The sequence below is a fragment of the Zeugodacus cucurbitae genome, chromosome 2 (assembly GCF_028554725.1).
Source record: "Zeugodacus cucurbitae isolate PBARC_wt_2022May chromosome 2, idZeuCucr1.2, whole genome shotgun sequence".
In the NCBI taxonomy this organism is placed as follows: domain Eukaryota; kingdom Metazoa; phylum Arthropoda; class Insecta; order Diptera; family Tephritidae; genus Zeugodacus; species Zeugodacus cucurbitae.
In genome coordinates this window covers 59,071,005-59,091,882 of record NC_071667.1, presented here as the reverse complement: position 1 = coordinate 59,091,882, position 20,878 = coordinate 59,071,005, and the positions used below count along the sequence as shown (strand labels likewise).

Genomic DNA, 20,878 nt, shown 5'->3' with positions numbered 1-20,878 from the left:
TAACCGCGTAAGCGGTGTCAACGCCAGCCAAGAAGAAGAAGAAACACGCCAAAGTTAGAATAGAGTCCTCTTTTGATCAACTGACAATGCCAGCTGATGATGGTTAAATTTACTTTCAAATACTTTCAGAGCTAGAGACCCGACATCCATTCTAACAACATATTGAGAACAAGTTTTTGTGCTGGTATATCCTGGACCCAAAGATTTTAACTTCGCTGTCGTCCTATAATAAGGTTCGTAGAGTCTCCTCGTTGATATATTTTATGTGCTGTTCAATGTTGGCAACGACTAATGATTCATTTCCTTAGGACCTTTAGGAATAAAATCTTCCTTTAAAGGATAACATCAGTTCTTCTTACCATTCTTGTTTATTACATTTTTTGTAGACTTAATTGTCAAGAGAGGAATTTATTTCTCAATAGCTATTGTCAAAACAATGGCTCCTAACTTCGAAATCTTGACTTTAGTACATTTCTATGTTTTTAACTCATTTTGAATTCTGAAGGTCATCCCTTCTTTAAAATTGGTTACATACAAATCGCGAATGCAACCCTGTGTTTTCGAAACCAATGGACTTGCAACTTACCACATCACTCTTATATCCTGATAAATAGAAAAAAATTGAAATGGCAACACTGTTTGTGTTATATTCACATACATAAGCGTAGAACAACGTGTGTCACTCACTGACGACCGATCAGTCGTTAGTCTATACATATGTATGTATGTATGCCTTTGATGACTATAAATAAAAAGTTGACTTTTTCCGAGTGAAGTTCCTCGCTGAAAGCAAAAAATCAAAAAAAAAAGGAAAGTCAAGTCAAGTCAACGTCGTCCGCACCTACCTACTGAACTACTCAGATCGCGAGACATGTCGGTAGTCATACGAGACAATCGATCAGTTAGTTCATTGTGCCGGACGGACGGATCGGTTGTCCAGTTGTGTGCTGACAACTTTGATGTAATCTAAACTGCCAACCACGCACCTCATCCGGTCATTTTAACGTGTACTTTTTACACACACACACATACAAACACACTAACGATCGTAAGAGCATAGTAATTTGTATGTATTTCGCTTCCTTATGGCACTTTGCTTAGAACGCTCGAGTATTTGACACACCCTGACCCACACTAAACCATAAAAAAGTGGCATAAATGTGTGCGTGTGTGTTGGTGTGGTTGTTGTATCCTTTTCTCTTGGAAACGTTCGTTGATCTTCAGACGTGCCATACGCCACTTTGTAATCTAATATTCATATCCAATACATAGATCTGACATATATCATAATTTTTTTTTATTGTATTATTATGGATTTCACATTGTGAGCCATACCGAAATTCGTATGACATGGCGGCAGGACAGTGAACCTGTGCGCCTGCGCAGTGTCTTGGAAAATGCGTGAAATTTAATAGCGTCGAGTGCAAAAGGCGAAATGTCGCAGACAGACAGCTGTATGGAATCGAGGGAAAAGCAACAACAACAAGTACAAAATTATTAAAAAACATGTGTACTAACTCCAGAACCTGCACTGTACTGTACTTTATGTGCTTCGTGGCCAGTTACGATCGCATATCGGATTACCCATAAAAATAAAAAAATGATCTCCACACATACTATATGGTACATACACTGCCATATGCAGACCAGGACATTTGTTCGTAAGTGATATTGCGAAGAAACACCGAAATTGTTTTATGGTTTTATGCCACTTCCGAAATTTTTTTTGGTGAAATTGAAATTTTCTTACGTCAAATACCTATATTACTCCTTAACTAGTATATATTTTTGTATTTTGTAAATATGCGGTTATGCTATAATTCAGTCGAATACTTCTTATTTTTTATTTTGTTCGGTTAATGTTGATACAAATGTCCAAGATCGATATAAAACGATTTAATCGACCAGTGCTTGCCCCTAGAGACATCTACTGGAAAACGGCGGAAGCAAAATTGTAGACCTAATATAACTTCCATTTTATTACGCCGAAACTGCTTCATTCAGAAAACATAATGATTTCTAAAAATAACCCAAAAACTATTATTATCATTTTTATTAAATTATGATCATTGAACTTTCACACGGAGTTAAACGTAAAAATTTTATAATTTTGAGCACATATTATCGCGCCAGAACCCTCACTACTATCGTCTTATTTCAATTTTTTGTATTTCATTAGAAAATTATTTGTTGTTTTCAAACTTGTTATAAATTTGATTGTTGTATTTGTGAAATATTCACTTGACACTGTGACCTTCGCTATCATACTCGTTCATACTCGTATCAAAAATTGTACGAGTACATTATTAAACAAACAAAAAGACGATTGACCGACTTCATGACTTTCTTGTTGCCCTATTGATGGTACAGTATGATGGCGGTGATTAATTTTCGAGTAAAAATTTTAATAAACAAAAATATTTTTTTGAATATTATTTTATTAGAAATCCACTATTTTGATTGTTCCTTGCAAACTGATTATTGTAATGGTTTAAATGTTCATAAGAAGTCGTGTTTTTTTGAAGATTTCTGTAGTTTCATGAATGTTTCTAAGAGTATTTCTTGGATTTTCTTTGTTTACAAACATGTAAGGTTGGATGATCTATTCGAAATTGTATATATGTATGACTCCCCGAAATTTATTTTTATATGTATCTCATCAATTTCTAAGTTAGGGTCCAAAATAAATTATGAAAGCAAAGGTTTCCTTTATGATCTCAATATCTCCCTCAATTATACCGTTGGTATTAAAAAAATAACCGTTCCATCAATCTTAAAGAATTCCAAAAAACAATTCTAAGTTGTTTTCAAATTTAAAATTCTTACATCATTATCGACGGAAATCAAAATTAAATGTTTTAATCGAGAGATCGAAGACGGAATATCTCTTTATGAACCTATTGGAACCTATCGGTCCATTTCAAATACAAGGCAATCATGAATATATGAACCAAATACGAAAAATTAAATATGATTCTCTCAGGGTCTCTGAAGAATTGTAGAACATACTATGCAAAAAACCTCAAAATTACATTCGATTAGGTTCTATTGCAAGCTCGAAGATATAGAAAAATAATATCAAATATCAACGGGTTTCTTTTGACATGTTCAATCAAAATATCGCGAAATGGGTCTGATGATAATAATTGGAACCGAGGCACTTCAACTCAAGTTTACAAAATTCGATTTCGAACCTTGAAATTTGCCTAGGTCTTCGTTCATCTTACTTGTGAGTTTAAAAAATCTTGATATTATTTTCTGTCTTATAAAAGACCCATAAAATAGCATAATATTATACTTCAGCGATTGTGTGTAGCTGAATACGTTATCGTAATACTGTTCGTAGAAACGATCCGAGTCAAATACACAATTGGATTTAGTGTGCGAAGTCAAATATATGAGCCATAGCCATAAAAGCGTATGTGCCTCCTTTTCATAGACAGTAAGAACTGTCACGCACAACAATAACAAAAACTCAAAATAAAAAGCAAATACGATCAATTATGATTATGATGCGTCAAAATATATATATATATATATATTTATATATAGAATACAACCCAACAAACAGCAACTAGAAGAACTTGCTACTGTAAGACGAGCGCATATCAAATATAATTCTTTATTGGGTTGTAAGTGTTTAAAGTCACAGTGTCACTACAGTGTATATGAGTGTATATTTGAGTTAAGCAGGCGGCCAATGAGTTGTGTGGTACCCTAGCAGTAGCATCTTTCATAAATGCTGTTTATAATGCAATACAATAAATTGGGTAAAAGTGTCTTGTTTATAAATAGACAAAGCGACAGTTTAATTCATCATTGAGATTAGCTTGCATGCCCATTATCATCAATATAGGGTGCACAGCCATTTTCACGCATCCACACAAACCTCTATATAAGTATATACATAGATATCTCTAAGATCATAAGTGCATTTGTAGCGCTGTAATTGCACGCTTGTTCGCTTCTTCCTCATTGCCACGCTGGGGGCTGTCAGATTTGTGGTGCATGGTAATAAAATGTGTGGTCACGTAGTGGTTAGCTCTTGTTTTAATTGCACTTAATAGACGTTTTAATGGCCACAGCAGTGGCATTGAGTACCGTTGATTATAAATATTAAATTTGTTTGTTTAGGCTCGAATATATTTATGTGATGTGTTTAATAGTTGTTGGTGTTGTTGTTATTATTTTATAAATTTTGTAGGCATTATTTTTCAAATTAAAAAAAATTTATTTATATCCAAGACTGTATGCTCTATTAATTAGGGCTAAGATATTTTATATATTTAGCGATTTTTAAGATATTAAACCCATCGTATTTTTTGAAAAACCTATAATTCGATATATGGGAGCTAGGGGAAGTTATGAACCAATTTTAACCATTTTTGGTAACAGTGTGTTAGAAGAAAAAGATTCCTTGGAATAACATTAAAATATCTGAGAGATTTACCGATATATTCGATAAAAATTACTCTTAGGCAATGAATTCTTCATGTTCGATATCAGGGACCTTGAAAAGTTATTATGAATGATATACAGTGGAACTTCCATAACTCGAACTTCCATAAGTCGAAGATCTCCATAACTCGAACTTTTTAATTGACAATAGCGTTTCGAAATCAAATTTCATACAAAATTGCTTCCATAACTCAAATTTCTATAACTCGAAGTTCCCCATAACTCGAACGCTTGAATGGGCAATAGAAGTCAAATTTCATACAAATTTCCTTCCATAAATCGAACTTTTCGACCAGGGCGTAATACAAAATTTAAAATTTTACTATCAAGGAACAATTTTAAAGCGGACTTTTAGAAGGAGGAGAATTTTAAAGAAGTACCGTTATAAGGGAGAATCATAAACTTATTTGATAAAGTTTTATTGAAATAGTTTACAAAACCATCTTCGATTGTGTATTGTGTTGAATGATTGTGAAATGCCTAATCGAACAAGCACCTGGTTTCTAACAAATAGGCTGGTATAATCAACTAGTTTCATGAAGTTGTCTCTTGTAATGAATTCTACTAAATAACATTGTTGTTGCTTGCAAATTTCTGAAAAAAGAGCAACGCTCAAGCACAGCGAGTAATGAATATGTGTAAAGAGTAGATCCAATAAATTTTTATATAAATTTAATCCCATAATTATAAAAATTGTGGTTTGTTCTTATCGTAGTTCGAAAGAAAATTGATTGCAACCAGAAATCTAAAATTAATATTTTCAAATCAGTTATTTCAAACGGATGCATTATTCTCATACATATGTATGTATGTGTATCTGGAGAAATAATTCTAAAAATATTTTTAAAGCGACATTCCTGACATTCCTCGTACACCACCATATCCGTCGTTCTAAATGTTTTGTGGTTTTTACTAATCACTGATATCTGATATTTATTTGTAAATTTCTTTAAAACAATCAACAAAGTTTGTGAATTGTTTTTTTTTTTCAAAGTTTTTTTTTTTGTATTTAAAAGGCTCGTTTTTATTAAAAAAAAAATTATATATTTTATTTTTATGTTTAAATATTTTAATTTTTTGAATTAAATATTTTATTTATTTTTGAATTAAATATTTTATTTCTTTCATTAAATATTTTATTTATTTTTTTATTAAATTTTTTTATTTTTTTTTTTTTTAATTAAATATTATATTTTTATACTCTCGCAACAAATGTTGCTAAAGAGAGTATTATAGTTTTGTTCACATAACGGTTGTTTGTAACACCCAAAACTAAACGATTTAGATATAGGGTTATATATACAAAAGTGATCAGGGTGAAGAGTGGAGTTCAAATCCGAATGTCTGTCTGTCCGTCCGTCCGTCTGTGCAAGCTGTAACTTGAGTAAAAATTAAGATATCTTGATGAAACTTGGCACACTTGTTTCTTGGCACCATAGGAAGGTTGCTTTCGAAAATGAGCAAAATCGGACCACTGCCACGCCCACAAAATGGCGAAAACCGAAAACACATAAAGTGCCATAACTAAGCCATAAATAAAGCTATGGAAATAAAATTTGGTATGAAGGATCGTAATATGAAAGGGCATATCTGGATGTAATTTTTTTGGGGGAAGTGGGCGTGGCCCCGCCCCCTACTAAGTTTTTTGTACATATCTCGCAAACCAATAGAGCTATTTAAACCAAACTTTCTTCAGTCGTTTTTTTAGCCACTTCCTAATACAGTCCAAAAATGACCTCCCATACAAAAGTTAGGTTGAAAATTACTAAAAGTGCGTTAACTCACTAACGAAAAACGTCAGAAACACTAAATTTCACATAAGAAATGGCAGATGTAATCTGCACTCAGATCTTTTTAAAAATTTAAAATGGGCGTAGCGTCGCCCACTTATGGGTCAAAAACCATATCTCAGGAACTACTCGACCGATTTCAATGAAACTTGGTTTGTAATAGTTTCCTTACATCCCAATGATATGTTGTGAAAATAGGCCAAATCGCTTCACAACCGCGCCTACTTCCTATATACCAGAACTTTGAAGACAATCTGAATCGTTTACTTTACAATATATAATGTAAGTACTAGTGATGATATCGGTGCAGAACTTTGCACAAATACTATGTTTATAGTGTGGCAGTCCCATTCTAAAAATCGCCGAAATCGGACTATAGGTTTTTAAGGGCCCATATATCGAACACGAGGACTTCTAACCTAATATTATGGTTTCCAACTTTCAATGGACTTTATACAATATATATGACGAATATGTGTGTCAAATTGTGTATTATATAATATAAATAAAGTTAAATAAATAAATTGCGAGAGTATAAAATGTTCGGTTACACCCGAACTTAGCCCTTCCTTACTTGTTTTAAAATAAGTTTGGGATGCAAATAGATCTCTACAAATATTTTGTTGGGTTAATGTTGACACAAATGTCCAAGATCGATATAAAAAAAATCAGTGATTGACCCTAGAGACATCTATTGGAAAATGGCGGAAGCAAAGTTGTAGACCTAATAATTATTATTATTTTTTAATTAAATATCATATTTATTTTGTAATTAAATATTTTATTTCTTTAATTAAATATTTTTTTTGTATAAAATTTAATTTTTTTTTAATTAAAAATTTTATTTTTTTTTAATTATATTATTTTTAATTAAATATTTTATTTATTTTTTAATGAAATATATATTTTTTTTTAATTAAATATTTTATTTTTGATTAAATATTATATTTTTTTAATTAAATAATATATTTTTTAAATTAAATATTATATTTATTTTTTAATTAAATTGTTTATTTTATTTTTAATTAAATATTTTTTTTTCATTAAATATTATATTTTTTTAATTAAATAATATATTTTTTTAAATTAAATATTATATTTATTTTTTAATTAAATTGTTTATTTTATTTTTAATTAAACATTTTATTTTTTTTTTTCATTAAATATTTTATTATTTTTTTCATTAAATATTATATATTTTTTTAATTATTTTTTTTGTTATGTTTTAATTAAATATTTTATTTATTATTTTATTAAGTATTTTAATGTTTTCAATTAAATATTTTATTTTTTTATATTTCTTAAATATTTTATTTATTTTTTATTAAATATTTTGTTATTTTGTAATCAATTTTTTTTTTCAGACAAATATCCGCATCAAAGAAGAGCCTGATGATGGCACCAAAGACATACCACCGCCAATGTGCAGTTTATCGGATATGTCCGATCATGAAGCATCAATCGGTGAGTGAGAATAAATATTATTATTCATACATATATTAAATTAATAATATATTACATATAATATAAACAAATCAAAAACGTAAATATTAAAAGATCTGCGGTTAAATTAACGAGGACCTGACTATAATAAGCATTGCTTCTGATGGCTTAAAATTTGATTTGTCATTAGAAATCAGTCATGTATTACAAAGATAAAGAATACATTTTTTTTAATTCTTTTAATATTTTATTTATGCGACTGAGTGCATTTGTTTATCAAGAATATACCTACATATTTATAAATATTATATATACATATAAGCACTCCTTACAGCTCATGTTTACGTATTTCTTTGCATTTCTTTGTGTGTGTGTGTGTGAAATTGCGCCATAATTTTATTATTGTTTTAAGTTGTTTTCCAGTCATTTTATATCGTTTGTTTCTTTTATGCATTTGTTGTTGTTTTTTTTTAATTTTTACCCTCTTGTGCAGCGATAAGAAATTTCTTAGAAATCATTTAGAACGCATATTGGCTTGTGTGCCATTCTTGCCTTCTTTCTCAACGATCGAGTGGCGTTTCGCGTACGCGTCGCCACCAGAGAGACGCCCCATAAATGAACTTTCATGGAATTTTATACACTTCGAAATATTTAGCACACAAACATAATAAAGTGAGTTTAGTGGATATTTTAGTGCCAAATGACTTTCGATTTCATGCAAATGTATACATATAGGACCACAAAAAAAGTTGCTCGGAAAATGCACATGTTTTTGTTTCAATATTTCTAAGAAAAGCCACATTTTAAAGATACAAATTAAATACGATGAAATATAATATTATAACTTTCGTAGTGTTACCATCTATTTTTAGGAAAAATATGAATATTTGCTTAACAATTAATTGTCAGGTGTTGGCAATTTTTTTTTTAATATAAACAAAATAAATGTTTCGTAAAACTGTTTAGTTTGATACCCATATTGTAACATATCATTAAATTACAATAAACATGTGGCAACCCTACACAAAAAATTATTTCAACTGCAAATATTCTTAAACTTCGTCAGTTATTTGCTCATACTAAAGTCTTTGTCTATTTCATAAATTTAATTTAATACAAAATTTCAAATAAGTGGCAACACTGTAGCATATTTTTTTTAAATCAGCCGTGTAATATAACCTATAATTTTTATATAAATCGATTTAGCATTTGCTATAATGTAGTTCTTTAAAGCGTGACGGATTTTCGTTGCGTCACACAATTTCGTTGCAGTCGTAAAATTAACTAAAAATCTTATTCAAAAGTTAAAAATGTTTAGAAATCAATTTAATGCAATTTTGATTACAAATTTTATGTCAATATTGCCATCAGTTAAAGATAATGGGTGTTCATTTAAGTATAAAGCAAAACCATTGAACAAATTAAAAAGAAATCTGAATGATTTTTGCAATTAAAAATTAAAATGTTAGTTTTGTTGTTGTATTTTTTTTTTTTTTTTTTTGTTTTTGCTAGACAAGTATAAAATATGTGTATGATAAGATAAGCAATAACATTCGTGCTTCAAACAGGCATACATACATATGTATATACAAAATAGAATAACGAAAATCGCGTACAATGTAGTATATATACAGTTAAGTACGCACATCAGTAATTTATATATATATGTATGTATGTACTATATATATACTATGAATATATGCATGAAATTAGCAACAATGGCCAAACAATATGACAAACTTAAACACATTAAAATGGAATAAAACAAATCCAGAATGAGCGTATAAAAATAATGTTTAGTGGCGTAATACAAACGTTTTTTTCGACATTAACGTCATCAACGATACAAAAAAAGCAAAATCATTCAAATCGGTATCGGCAAATTCTGACCGAGTACATTTAGACGTAGTGCATTCCTTTATACATACATACCCTGTAGGAATAATAATATCAACAAACGTGGAAAATATGAATTCAATGGAGTTCGTTTAAAGTGAAATGAGTTCAGACTCGTTAAAGCTCATTGATGACTTGCAAAAATCGAATTAAAAGAAAATTTTTTAAAATGATTTTTTTGTCTGAAATGCATAGAGCAGCAGCTCATTGGCTTCATTCGTATCTAAATTTGAATAAAAATCTGAACAATGATCGATAAACTTGTATATTCAATATAAAGTTGAAAATCCTCCTTTCAATATTTTCCTACAGGGCTTGCGTGCCATACACATTTACTTATATTGGGGAATATTTGTAGGAAACTATGTAAATGAAATATTTGCCGAATTGAAATGGTGTGTGACGTAGATACGTAGAAATATTCTTATTCTGAAATTATGCATGAACTTTTAAAAATAAATATTTGCAAATTGCGCTTTGTGGACGCAAAATTACTCACAAAAAGTCCCAAAGGGTTCATGGCAAGTAGGGTGAAAGTGTGAGTAGTCGATGGAGAATGAAATTGATATATCGACAACTAGGTTATAGAAATACCGTTTACTAGAAAATTGTAAATATATTTTTAGATATACATATGTATGTATTTAGGGCTCTTAAAATTATTCGAATAATCCCAATTTGAGCACCGGAAGTATTCTAAATTCTATTCAAGTTTTCATACCTATATTAATTGTAGTATGAAGTCAGCCAGCATTTATCGGTATGAATTTTATACTGCCTGTTGAAAATAGTTCTAACTTCGAACAGAATTTTCTTAACACCTTCATATATTTTAACAAAATACGGGATCATATGGAGTGTTCAAGTAATCCCAAATTGATCGATGGCCATATATGCCAAAAAAACTCCAAAGAAACTTAAAGCATAATTAATTTCACGTAATATATCAATACACTATACATTTTAATATTATTGAAATGTAAAATATACGATAACGACCCATACCTCAGTCAGTCGTCTTCGATAAATGCCTTATATTTGATGCTTGGTCCTCAACTTAGTGCTTTCAAAACAGAGACTTTCCATAACACTTTCAATCTCCATTGCCAAGCCTTGAGGAATATGTAATGTGGACAGTATAGTCTGAATCTTCTGTTTGACATTTTTTGGAACACTCTTAGATCACTTTACAGTCCACAACAACAGTACGAGGTTGGATCTTCCGTCGGATCGGTAATTTTATATGAAGAAGTTCTGATAAAGATCTAATGCTTCGATGTAATAACAATAAATCAAGGCGTGGGACCTAAAGTGATAAGGGGTTTCTGTTTTCTATTTCGTATCGATCGAGTGAAGTATATATGGAGTATTATGAAGGTTTTCAATGCCATAATGATTAATTTTAATTAATTTATTTCAAATCTCTTCGTGTAGTCGTTAGAGCTTCGCAATACTAGTTTGTAGGGCTTGAGTTGGACAACTATATCCGTCCACTTTTTTTATCTGGAAAAAGATTCTAAAATATCTCTTTAGTGGGACATAAACAAGGCATATGCCATAAATGGAGACATAGTAGCTCGGCTAAGTTAATACTTGGAACTGTGCCTAATGGCAGAGAGGTAAGCGAGGTTTACATATTTGTGTATCTAAAATGCCTGGCACTCAAATGTCTTATAAAATTTGATTATTTTTAGACTTTTATTAAATACTAAACCATTTACGGAAAGCACTCGTATCATTATTCCTTTCTTTATTATTTTTGTTTATTTATTTTTTCATTCATAATTCCACTAATCACTTGCTTTTTGCTTGTTTTTGTTGTTGTTCATAATTCCCTTCTGCAGTTCAAAATTTTTCCACTCATTCATAATTGTTTTGATGTCCATTCATTTGCAAGTATGTATGTACTCTTATGTACATAGATATATTGTATTTCCCTATTTTTTTGGTTTTTGTTTGTACCATTTGCTTTTATTAAAAGTCACGTCGTTTATTTCCGGTCTTCCAGCGCCAGCGTTGTCGACCGTTTGCCCGGTTACCCGGTTTGCGTTGCTACAATCGCATTTGCATTCAAAAAATAGCTCGGGTCCACCATAGATACATAAGTATGTATGTAATTAAGTAAGCACACACTCTATGCGATTTACAATTGTCGCGGCTGCGGTGGCGGCGGCGGGGCGGAAAATATGAATCTCTGTTTGACATACTCAATTTGACAAGTCCCTAACAGTTGTGATGGAATATGCCGAGTTCCATACATATTTATGTTTAGCACTCATAGCAGCTAATCATTCTTCTGCTCTTAAGCTATGCTGCGATTTATGCTTGTAATTAAAATGGTTGAAGATTGTGATTACATTCACAAAAAAAAAATTGCTATTAATGAAAAGTCATGGAATAATCTTAGTGTTAACAAACACCCAGTAGGAAATTGTGGGCTGTTTTTTTTATAACTAAAGGTATTCCAATTCAGGTTCTAAATAATTAATCTAAATCTTAAAGGAAAAATTAGTGTATAGCGAATTAGGTTTTGTAGTAAATTTGGAGGAATGCTCTCCACATCGAATAACATATCTTGAATTGTTCCTGAGAGGAATCTCTGTTATTGTATCTCTAAGTCTGCACGACTTGTAAGAGTCAAGTTTTCCACATTTTTTCGACCCACTCAGGATACACATATAGTTTAAAGAATCTAGTTCGGACTTGGCCATAAAGCGGGTAAATATTCAGTTTATTTGCTTTTTCGGAATTTCATCTGTGTAAAATCACTTGATAAATGGATATTTTTATTGCGACCTTCTAATGGTTTTTTTTGTCATAAGTGCCACTAATTGAGATCAAATATGATATGGAACTAAGTACAACTAATAAACTACTGATTCGAGGCACGTACAAAGAAATCATATTTTTATTTGCAAAGATAAGGTTAGATGTACCCTCTTAGTTATAGTTATAGTGTTACTAACTAGAGTCATAGTATTTATCTAAATCCATTCATTTTTCACTAATTAATCAATGAGTATAGCTTACTGATAGTGTAGAAGTATTTCTAAAACTACTACAAATAGATTGTATACTATCTTATATTATCTAGATTTCGTTTTTTGCTTTAGTGAGTACTTAGTGCACTTAAGATTACTTAGTTATCGTAGTACTCAAAAAACTAGATAATATTATGAATTGAGTCTGTAGTAAATAGTATATCGTTGATCTGAGAGTTGGAGAGAGAGAGAGAAAGAGAGCGAGAGAGTGATTGTGAACCGCAGCTAACTTCACAGCATTTTCAAGTTTTTCTCAGTTGTAATCAAAACTAAAAAAATCAAATAAGTAGGAGGACATGTTTTCTGGTGTCTACAATTAATTCAATGATCCATTCTACATATTCTCTATAAGTACATATATATTTTAATTTTTAATTTTTTACAAATACTATATCCAGAGAACCTCAAATTTTTGCTAAATAATTTATTTTACTGTCTGTTTTGTTATTTGTTTTCCTCTGCGACCTGACAGATACGCATGAGTAATATACTGAAGAAAAACTAAAGCGAAATTTTAATCAAGTCCCAGCATTCTTTTGCAACTAGCCTAAATGAAATATAAACTAAATTGTTGTAGATATAGGTAGTTCCGAATATTATCAAATAGGCAGTACTCGCATTTTAAACGCAATAAATTCACAAAACACATTCGCAGCTAACATATTACATACAAATGATCTACATTTTTACAATGCTTCATGCTTAAATGTAAATATTTGTATAAATAAAAAATCGCACATGAGCAGAAGACAACAACAGCAATTCCGTAGAAACATACAGATTTACATATATGTAACATATATTTACCATACAACTGGGCACACGTTTACATATACATACATATTTTATGTAAAAGACTTTTATCGCAACATTTCAATCTTAAACTTTTCAATGTCAACATAAAGTTCAGCGCGTCTACCGTGGGGGTTTCAAAAGATACACAAAAGACAAAAGCGACATATTTACCAACATATAATACATAAATATGTGTGTATATGCCTGTATAGTTCGCATTATATATTTCTAAGTTTTATGGATTTGTCGAAATATTTTCTTACAATTTAGTACTAAATTTAGTGCTTTAGTGCTCAGGTACTTAGTGGTAAAATACGACAATTTTCTTTAACATAAAATTGAAAAGCTATCAATTAGGTCTGTGTACTTTTCGTATAATTCGCTTACGAGTTGTTGTATTTTCTGCGAAGAAAAGTCTAATAAATATTATATGTTTAACCCTTAACTTACCTTGGGCGGTCTGATAGACCGAAAGATAGAAAGTAGATAAAACAAGCAACTATTTTTTCGCCTCGAGGGAAATGATTTATTTATACTTATTTACTAAAAAAATATTTAAAATATTATATAAAATAAAAGTTTCCGATTTAGTACCGGGTATTTTAAGAACATACATATATGTCTCATAAAAGAGTAATGTGATTTACCTAAAATTCAAATATACAGTGGAACTTCTCTAACTCGAATCGCCATATTCCACAAAAAAAACTTCGAGTTAGAGAGACTTCGAGTTATAGAAATGTTCATTAAAACTTAAAATTTTTGAAAAAGCTGTAAAATATGGATTTCCACACACTTTTATTTAGTTAATTCATAGTCATTAAGTTAAAACATATATCTGTAATTTTGTTTGTTGATGTTTGCTATTGTTTGGCTCTTGACGTCTGTATCCTAAGCTTTTGTTACATGATTTATGCAATCCATTAGAGTAATATCATATTTTTTGTTCGCCTCCATACGATATAGAGGGACTCTTTTAAAATCCTGCCTCGATAGTCAAATTTTAAATTTTGTTTTTGCTCTGATCGAAGAGTTCAATTTTTGGAAGGAAATTTGTATGAAATTTGGCTTCTATTGCCAATTCAAGAATTCGAGTTATGGAGAACTTCGAGTTAAGGAAGTTTGAGTTATGGAAGGAAATTTTTATGAAATTTGGCTTCTAAACGCTATTGCCAATTCAAAAGTTCGAGTTAAAGAGATCTTCGACTCATAGAAGTTCGAGTTATGGAAGTTGCACTGTATTTTAATTCAACGCCCAACTGTGTTAGCTAGTTGCTTGTTCGATTCGCTACTCTCTAAGGTTATAAGGAGACACAAATTTTATGTTTTATTAGAATTTAAAATGTCACTAAAAATGTTAAACTTTATGATTATAATTATAATTTATTATATTTATTATTTATTATAATTATAATTTTTATTTATAATTTTAATTATATTAATTATTTTTATTTTCTAAAGAACAGCGAAATATCTTATTATATATATTAAATATTTAATATATAATTTTTTTTCTAAAATTTATATTTAAAAAACTCACTCACACACGGGTTAAGTCAACTTCTTCGCTGGCTATGTACCTATATTTGCCATTCAATGCTGGTGGTCTGACCGCTTGGCCGGGCGCCTGCTGTAGAACCGCAGCACATGTAGCTACATTCATACATAGACTGTCATTTACGAGCAAGAGTGTGTCGCCAAATTTTTCAGTACTACGAGTACATTTCAATGAACTAAGGTACCGATTAGTGCGAGTATCATACATAAATATGTATGTATGTATATACAATAGAAATGTATGCCTACATGTGTATCCATATATAAATTTTAAATAGTGAAACTCATATATTTACCCTTTAAAAAATACATACATACATACAAATGTTCGTCTATAAATATAAATGTAAATGTAACACTGACATTTGCGTTTTCATCTGAAAATAAGAAGACCGAATGAATGTGTCTTCGTTTTGCTCTTTTGAGTACTCACTATACATTTGTCACCTCAGCTGCTTTACTACAAAATTTGTATGAGAGCTTGGGCACATGCTTTTAGGCTTTATATAGTAAATATAGAGATATGTAATTTTGTATGTTTGCTTGTATTTTATTTAAATACTTTTATTGACATAATATATTTCAATCAAAATTTTCCTTAAAACAGATTTTTTTTTATAAAAAAATGTATTTTATATCTTCAATGAGCTTCAGTAAGCTAACCTCAAAAGTTCTAATTCCAAGAATAAACCTGCCAACATACATACTGACAACCAAACTTAAATACATTTGAAATACTTTTGACCACTTCAAGTTTATGATTCCACACGCTTCATTCATTCAGCATTTAGTTTCACCTTATTTCAATTTAGCAATTCATCGGTTCACCGCTGCGTGTCTACCTGCCCGAAAAGCTCCTCGTGTTAATGCGTTTAAACGCTTCTTGTTCAGCTGATCGACAAATAATTCAATTCGACACATCTTAATTCGACGCTGCGGGAGGCCCATAAATGTTATTGCTTCTTTTTGATCGATTTCTTTTGTGCTCTTTGTTCTCATGATTTTCATATTCTATTCTAAATTTTCTGTAGATATTATGTTAAGTTCTATTCGAAATTGATTGAAGAAGAAATATATTATAATATTCTGTAGATGCTAAAATGACTAGATCTCGAACTTTTTCAACCGAATTAGTATACATTACAGACCTTTTCTGTTAGTATCGAAATGTAGAATTTATGGGCAATCATGAACCATTTAATACTCTGGAGATCTATTATCTTAAGAGTAGATATTATTTGTTGATAGATTCATTCACCTTTCTAGGTTATCCAAAATTCGACATCGCTCCTATAATGTGAAGATCAGGTTACCTTAGTGAGAGGAATGTGCAATTCAAAATTCAAGCTTTAGAGTGGTCTATTTGATCTTTAGAAACAAAAAAAAACATATTTATTAGACCTAGGGGGTTATGAGTAAGCTTCTTCTGTTGGATGTCTAGATATATAATATGACGAGGATGAGGATGACACTATCAGTCGATAGATGATCGTTCAAATAACAAAAGTTGCAGCTTGTTGATAGGTTCCCATGGTTTCTATTCTTCCAAAACAACGAGCTCTCTGGAACTCAGCATAGTTTTTCAACTATCGGTGAGCATTATTGAGAATCTGTCACTTGGGTCACTAGTAGAATCGCCGGACAGTTTGTCGCCGTACATATATTATGTATGTTAGACATGCCACTGTCGCTGAAGCTCTCCACATGAGCTGTGGGGCTCTCCCGTTAGAGTATACAAATGTAGCAGTTCTTGTTGCTGACCCAACAGTGCCTCCATCGCGCTCACTTACCCATTCACTCTCTCTCTCTCTTATGACTCCAACGCGCTCAGTTGCTCCACCTTGTTGGCGACGAGCAGCGAATGTTGGCGTAAACGTTGGCGATCGATCGCGTTGTCTGCGCGCTTTGAGTTATGTTTGTATATATTCATTGAAATGTATGGGCTCTCCGTTGATCGTTAGCGTCCATTGAATCATTCATTCAGTACTTCATTCATAGTTTTGTATATTGATTGTTTTTGTTGGCGATTCTCTTCTTGGTCGGCGGCTGGCTACCCAAACACGTTCGTTTTCATTCAACGTTGGGGGAATTGTGTTGTTGTTGCTTTTTCTTATTTTTCATACTCTTTTTGCATTTATTTTAGTTTTTTGTTTTGTTGTTGTTTTGGTGTTCTATCGCGAGATGCGCAGCTGTTGGATTAAAGTCAATTTTTTTTTTTTGTGTTTCATTTTCTACTCTTTCGATCTTTTGCCAGCAATTTTTTTTGTGATTTTGCTCATTTTTTTTATAGTTTTCTTATCTGTTGTTGTTGGTAGTGTTGGCGCAGTTTTGTTGTTGTTATTGTTTTTAGCAACATTGCAGTTTCGAACCTGCATACGGGCAATACGAGAGCGCTGAAGATGATTCTTAACGCCGGCATTGCCATTGACTTGCCGATTGCTACTTTATTTTCGTACTTCATTATGTTGCCGTATGCATACATACATACATATACAAATACATAAATAGTTAAGCATTACTTGTTGTTGTTGTTATTTTGTTTTTACTTTTCTACATTGAACTGCAAGAAAAGCTGGTTCTTTTTTAGTTTTTGTTTTTCGCTTGCACTCGTTCATTCATTCATAGTTTGAAGAAAAATACTTATTTTTGGTAATACGTTAAAAGCGCTTAAGTCGATTTAAGCTAACGAAAACAATTTGCGTAATTCTGAAGAAATTATTTGTGATTCGAATGTGTTTTTTTATTTTAAATGTTATAATAACATTTGGAGCTCAAAACCCATATGAAATGCAGAGAAAATATGTGCTAAAAATTTTCTAAAGATCTTTATACATACCCTAGATTGAGCCAAATTTAGTTTTTTTAAATGTTACCACTGAATTTGAATTCATTCGTTTGCGAGTTCTTTCGTTGCTTCCCAAGTTCTGATCTACAGCCCTCTATTGCATTTTTGGAATAGTACGAGGTATGATCTATACATAATACTCTTGGAATACAATATATATCTTCAAAAAACCATCGATTGTTGATCAATTTACGGCTAATATACACTAGACTACAAAGGAAGGGAACAATTTAAATTCCTTAGTCTTATCTTAAAAGTAATCCATGAAATTGAAAGTACTCTAGTTTTTCAACAAATACGATCGTCATTATCATGTCGGCCTTTAGAATCACTGACTGACTGACGTTCAGACCGAAAAGTTATGACCACATTAACGAATTCACAGATTGTCAAGCATCCAGAACATGCTTTCGGATCTCCCATTCTACCTTTGTTCTGGGTATGGTATCATGCTCCTATGGAGTTTTGAATCTACAGCGGATCGTTTAACCTTCATGACTAGTGAAAATTCTTTTCTGTCTCTTGGTTCTTTATTCATTGTGATAGATTTATTTTTATGTGGGATCTGAAGAACATTATATGAGCAGTCTGTTACTTAATGCTAATTCTTTCCTCAATCGGGTGTGACCTCATTTTAACGGTGTAAGTTACTACTTAATTTTGTCCTTTTTTGTCCAATTTTTTTAAATTATCTATTTCTAATGGCATCCGAGTACACACTGCTAACTAGCATGATATCTCAACATATACCAAAATGGACTGCGGAAGTATATTCCAAGTACCTTGACATCTATCTCTCTCTGTATTAGTTATTTAGCTAGCATCTTCCATGCAGCAATACAAGGCATAGAGAAGGTCGATGGAGCTCTATTGAACTACAGTGGGAGGACAGATAGATTAATTCGAGGGTTATCAACCGTAATGCAAAAGCCATATCCAGTGCTGATTGAGCCCTGGGAGGCTGCCCACTACCTATCTATCTCCCTCGACGGCGTAATATTCGCACTTTCAAAAGCACTAATATGCTTAAAAGAAGCTAATTATTGGTTGAAATTGACGGTGGCAGTGTTGCATTTGAATTGGTTGTAAAATCAAAATCAAAACTTTTCAAGGCACCCTGCTATATATTTTTTTCAATTTCTCTTAATGACTTTTAGTCTGTTTTTGCCTTCCACCTTTCTAACTTTTTGTTTGCTCGTCTCAACAATTTGCTTACAACTCTTGTTCTTGTTCTCCTCCATCTTCTTGTATATCTTTATACACAACTTTTTGCAACATTTGCAAATTTCGTTTTCATTTGTAGTTGCTTGTGATCGATTTTAAGCATTTTCATGCACACTTTCGCATTTGCATACATACAAATATACTTGCATACATATGGAACTGCCATGGCTCGCAGGGCAGCGCAGACGTGAATTTGACTGATGGCTCATGGCTGCTGCTGCGCGGCGCTCCCTACAGGCTGTCAGATTTTCCCATTCATTTATTTGCGACAAAATGTAGCCACCAATACACACACACACACCGATGTGCATACGCAATTAATCCTACCTTACACTAAGTTTGCTTGCGTCGCATATAAATGACAGCGCGGCTCTCCAGCTTTGCATCACACATACTCACACACACACACACATATATGGATTCCCATTTTATTAGTCTCTTTTATTGCCATATTGTCATTGTTGCTCTGTGCTGTGCACATAAGGAAACCGGCTTTATTGCCTTTGCCTCTGCATGACTGCTACATGCCACATGCAACAAGCGGTGCTTGGAGGGGCGCACATACGCACAAACACACACATATATAGGCATATTAAATTATTTTGTAGGTAGTTGTTTAGTGGCCCCGTGGTAAGCATAAGTTGACTTTGCTATTGACCGTGGGCGATAGCACTCACAACAACAGCAACAACAACAACAACTGCATGCAACATGCAATCATGCCACAGCAATATGATCGTCGTTGTCACTGCATGCGGGCGCGTTCGCTTTTTGTACTGACTGTCTAACTGAATGACTGACTGAGGCGACGCTGGGCGCGTCATGTTGCAGGCATATGCATATACATGCAAACAAACATATGTACCTATATACATATGTATATATGTACATAAAATATATGTGTAAATGTAGTCACTCATTCATATTCTCGTTGCCTTCCACTTGCCAAAGTGCCCGAGTATCGAAGTGCCTACTCACGGCATTTATTTGTTGTTTTCTTTGTAATTATTAACGACTCCTGCGGTTCTTTACTTTTGCTTGCTGTTCCATTCATAATTCTACACTTTCATTGCTTACGTATGTATGTATGCCATGAATTTCATAAATAATTCTATACCAATCACGTCATTTGTGGAATATACAATTTTTCAAAGTTCTAACCTCAATTTGTGGAATTTTTTTTTCATCTAAAAGCTCTTTGCTTGTAAACAGCTAGTCAAGAAAACAAAGTGTGAAAGTTGTACTGTCGTTTCATAAGTTATTACCATAACAAATCAGACCAAAATCTTTAACCATGAGAACCGTTAGATTTTAACTATTTAGTTCTGAATCATAAGTTTGGAGGGACACTTTAAAAATAACGAATATTAGTCGTCCGCCGAGGGAGGTAGATAGGTAGAGTGAGGGCAGCCTCCCTGGGCTCAATCAGCACTAGATGTGGCTTTTTGCATTACGGTTGATAACCCTAGAACTAATCTATCTGTCCTTCCTTAGTAATTCAATAGAGCTCCACAAGCCTTCTCTATGCCTAGTATTTCTGCTTGGAAGTTGATACCTAAGTTACGGTTAGAGAGAGAGAGAGATGTCAAGATCCTTGGAATATACTTCCGCATTCCATTTTGATACATATTGAGACATTATCCTACCTCCCTACCAAACATATTCTTCATTCATGTCTCGAAGGCATTATTTTTCCTCAAAGAAACTATTGAAGTCCAGGAGGATATAGTCTGACGGACGGATGAAAACAAAATTCGAGTGAAGACTTGACTACTGAATACTCTTCTTGGTTGTATATAAAATTCCATAAGGTACCAAAGGTTTAACTG

At 32.0% G+C, this 20,878-nt stretch overlaps 1 protein-coding gene across 2 annotated transcripts in view; it reads left to right on the top strand.

The window, feature by feature from the left end:
* The window catches only part of LOC105219016 (ETS-like protein pointed), a 200,955-nt gene that overhangs the window by 35,839 nt on the left and 144,238 nt on the right, over positions 1–20,878 (top strand). For both annotated transcript variants that reach the window (XM_054225565.1, XM_054225564.1), the window contains exon 3: positions 7,613–7,712. In XM_054225565.1, the coding sequence (XP_054081540.1) occupies positions 7,613–7,712 (100 nt within the window). The remainder of the gene's footprint in view (positions 1–7,612; positions 7,713–20,878) is intronic.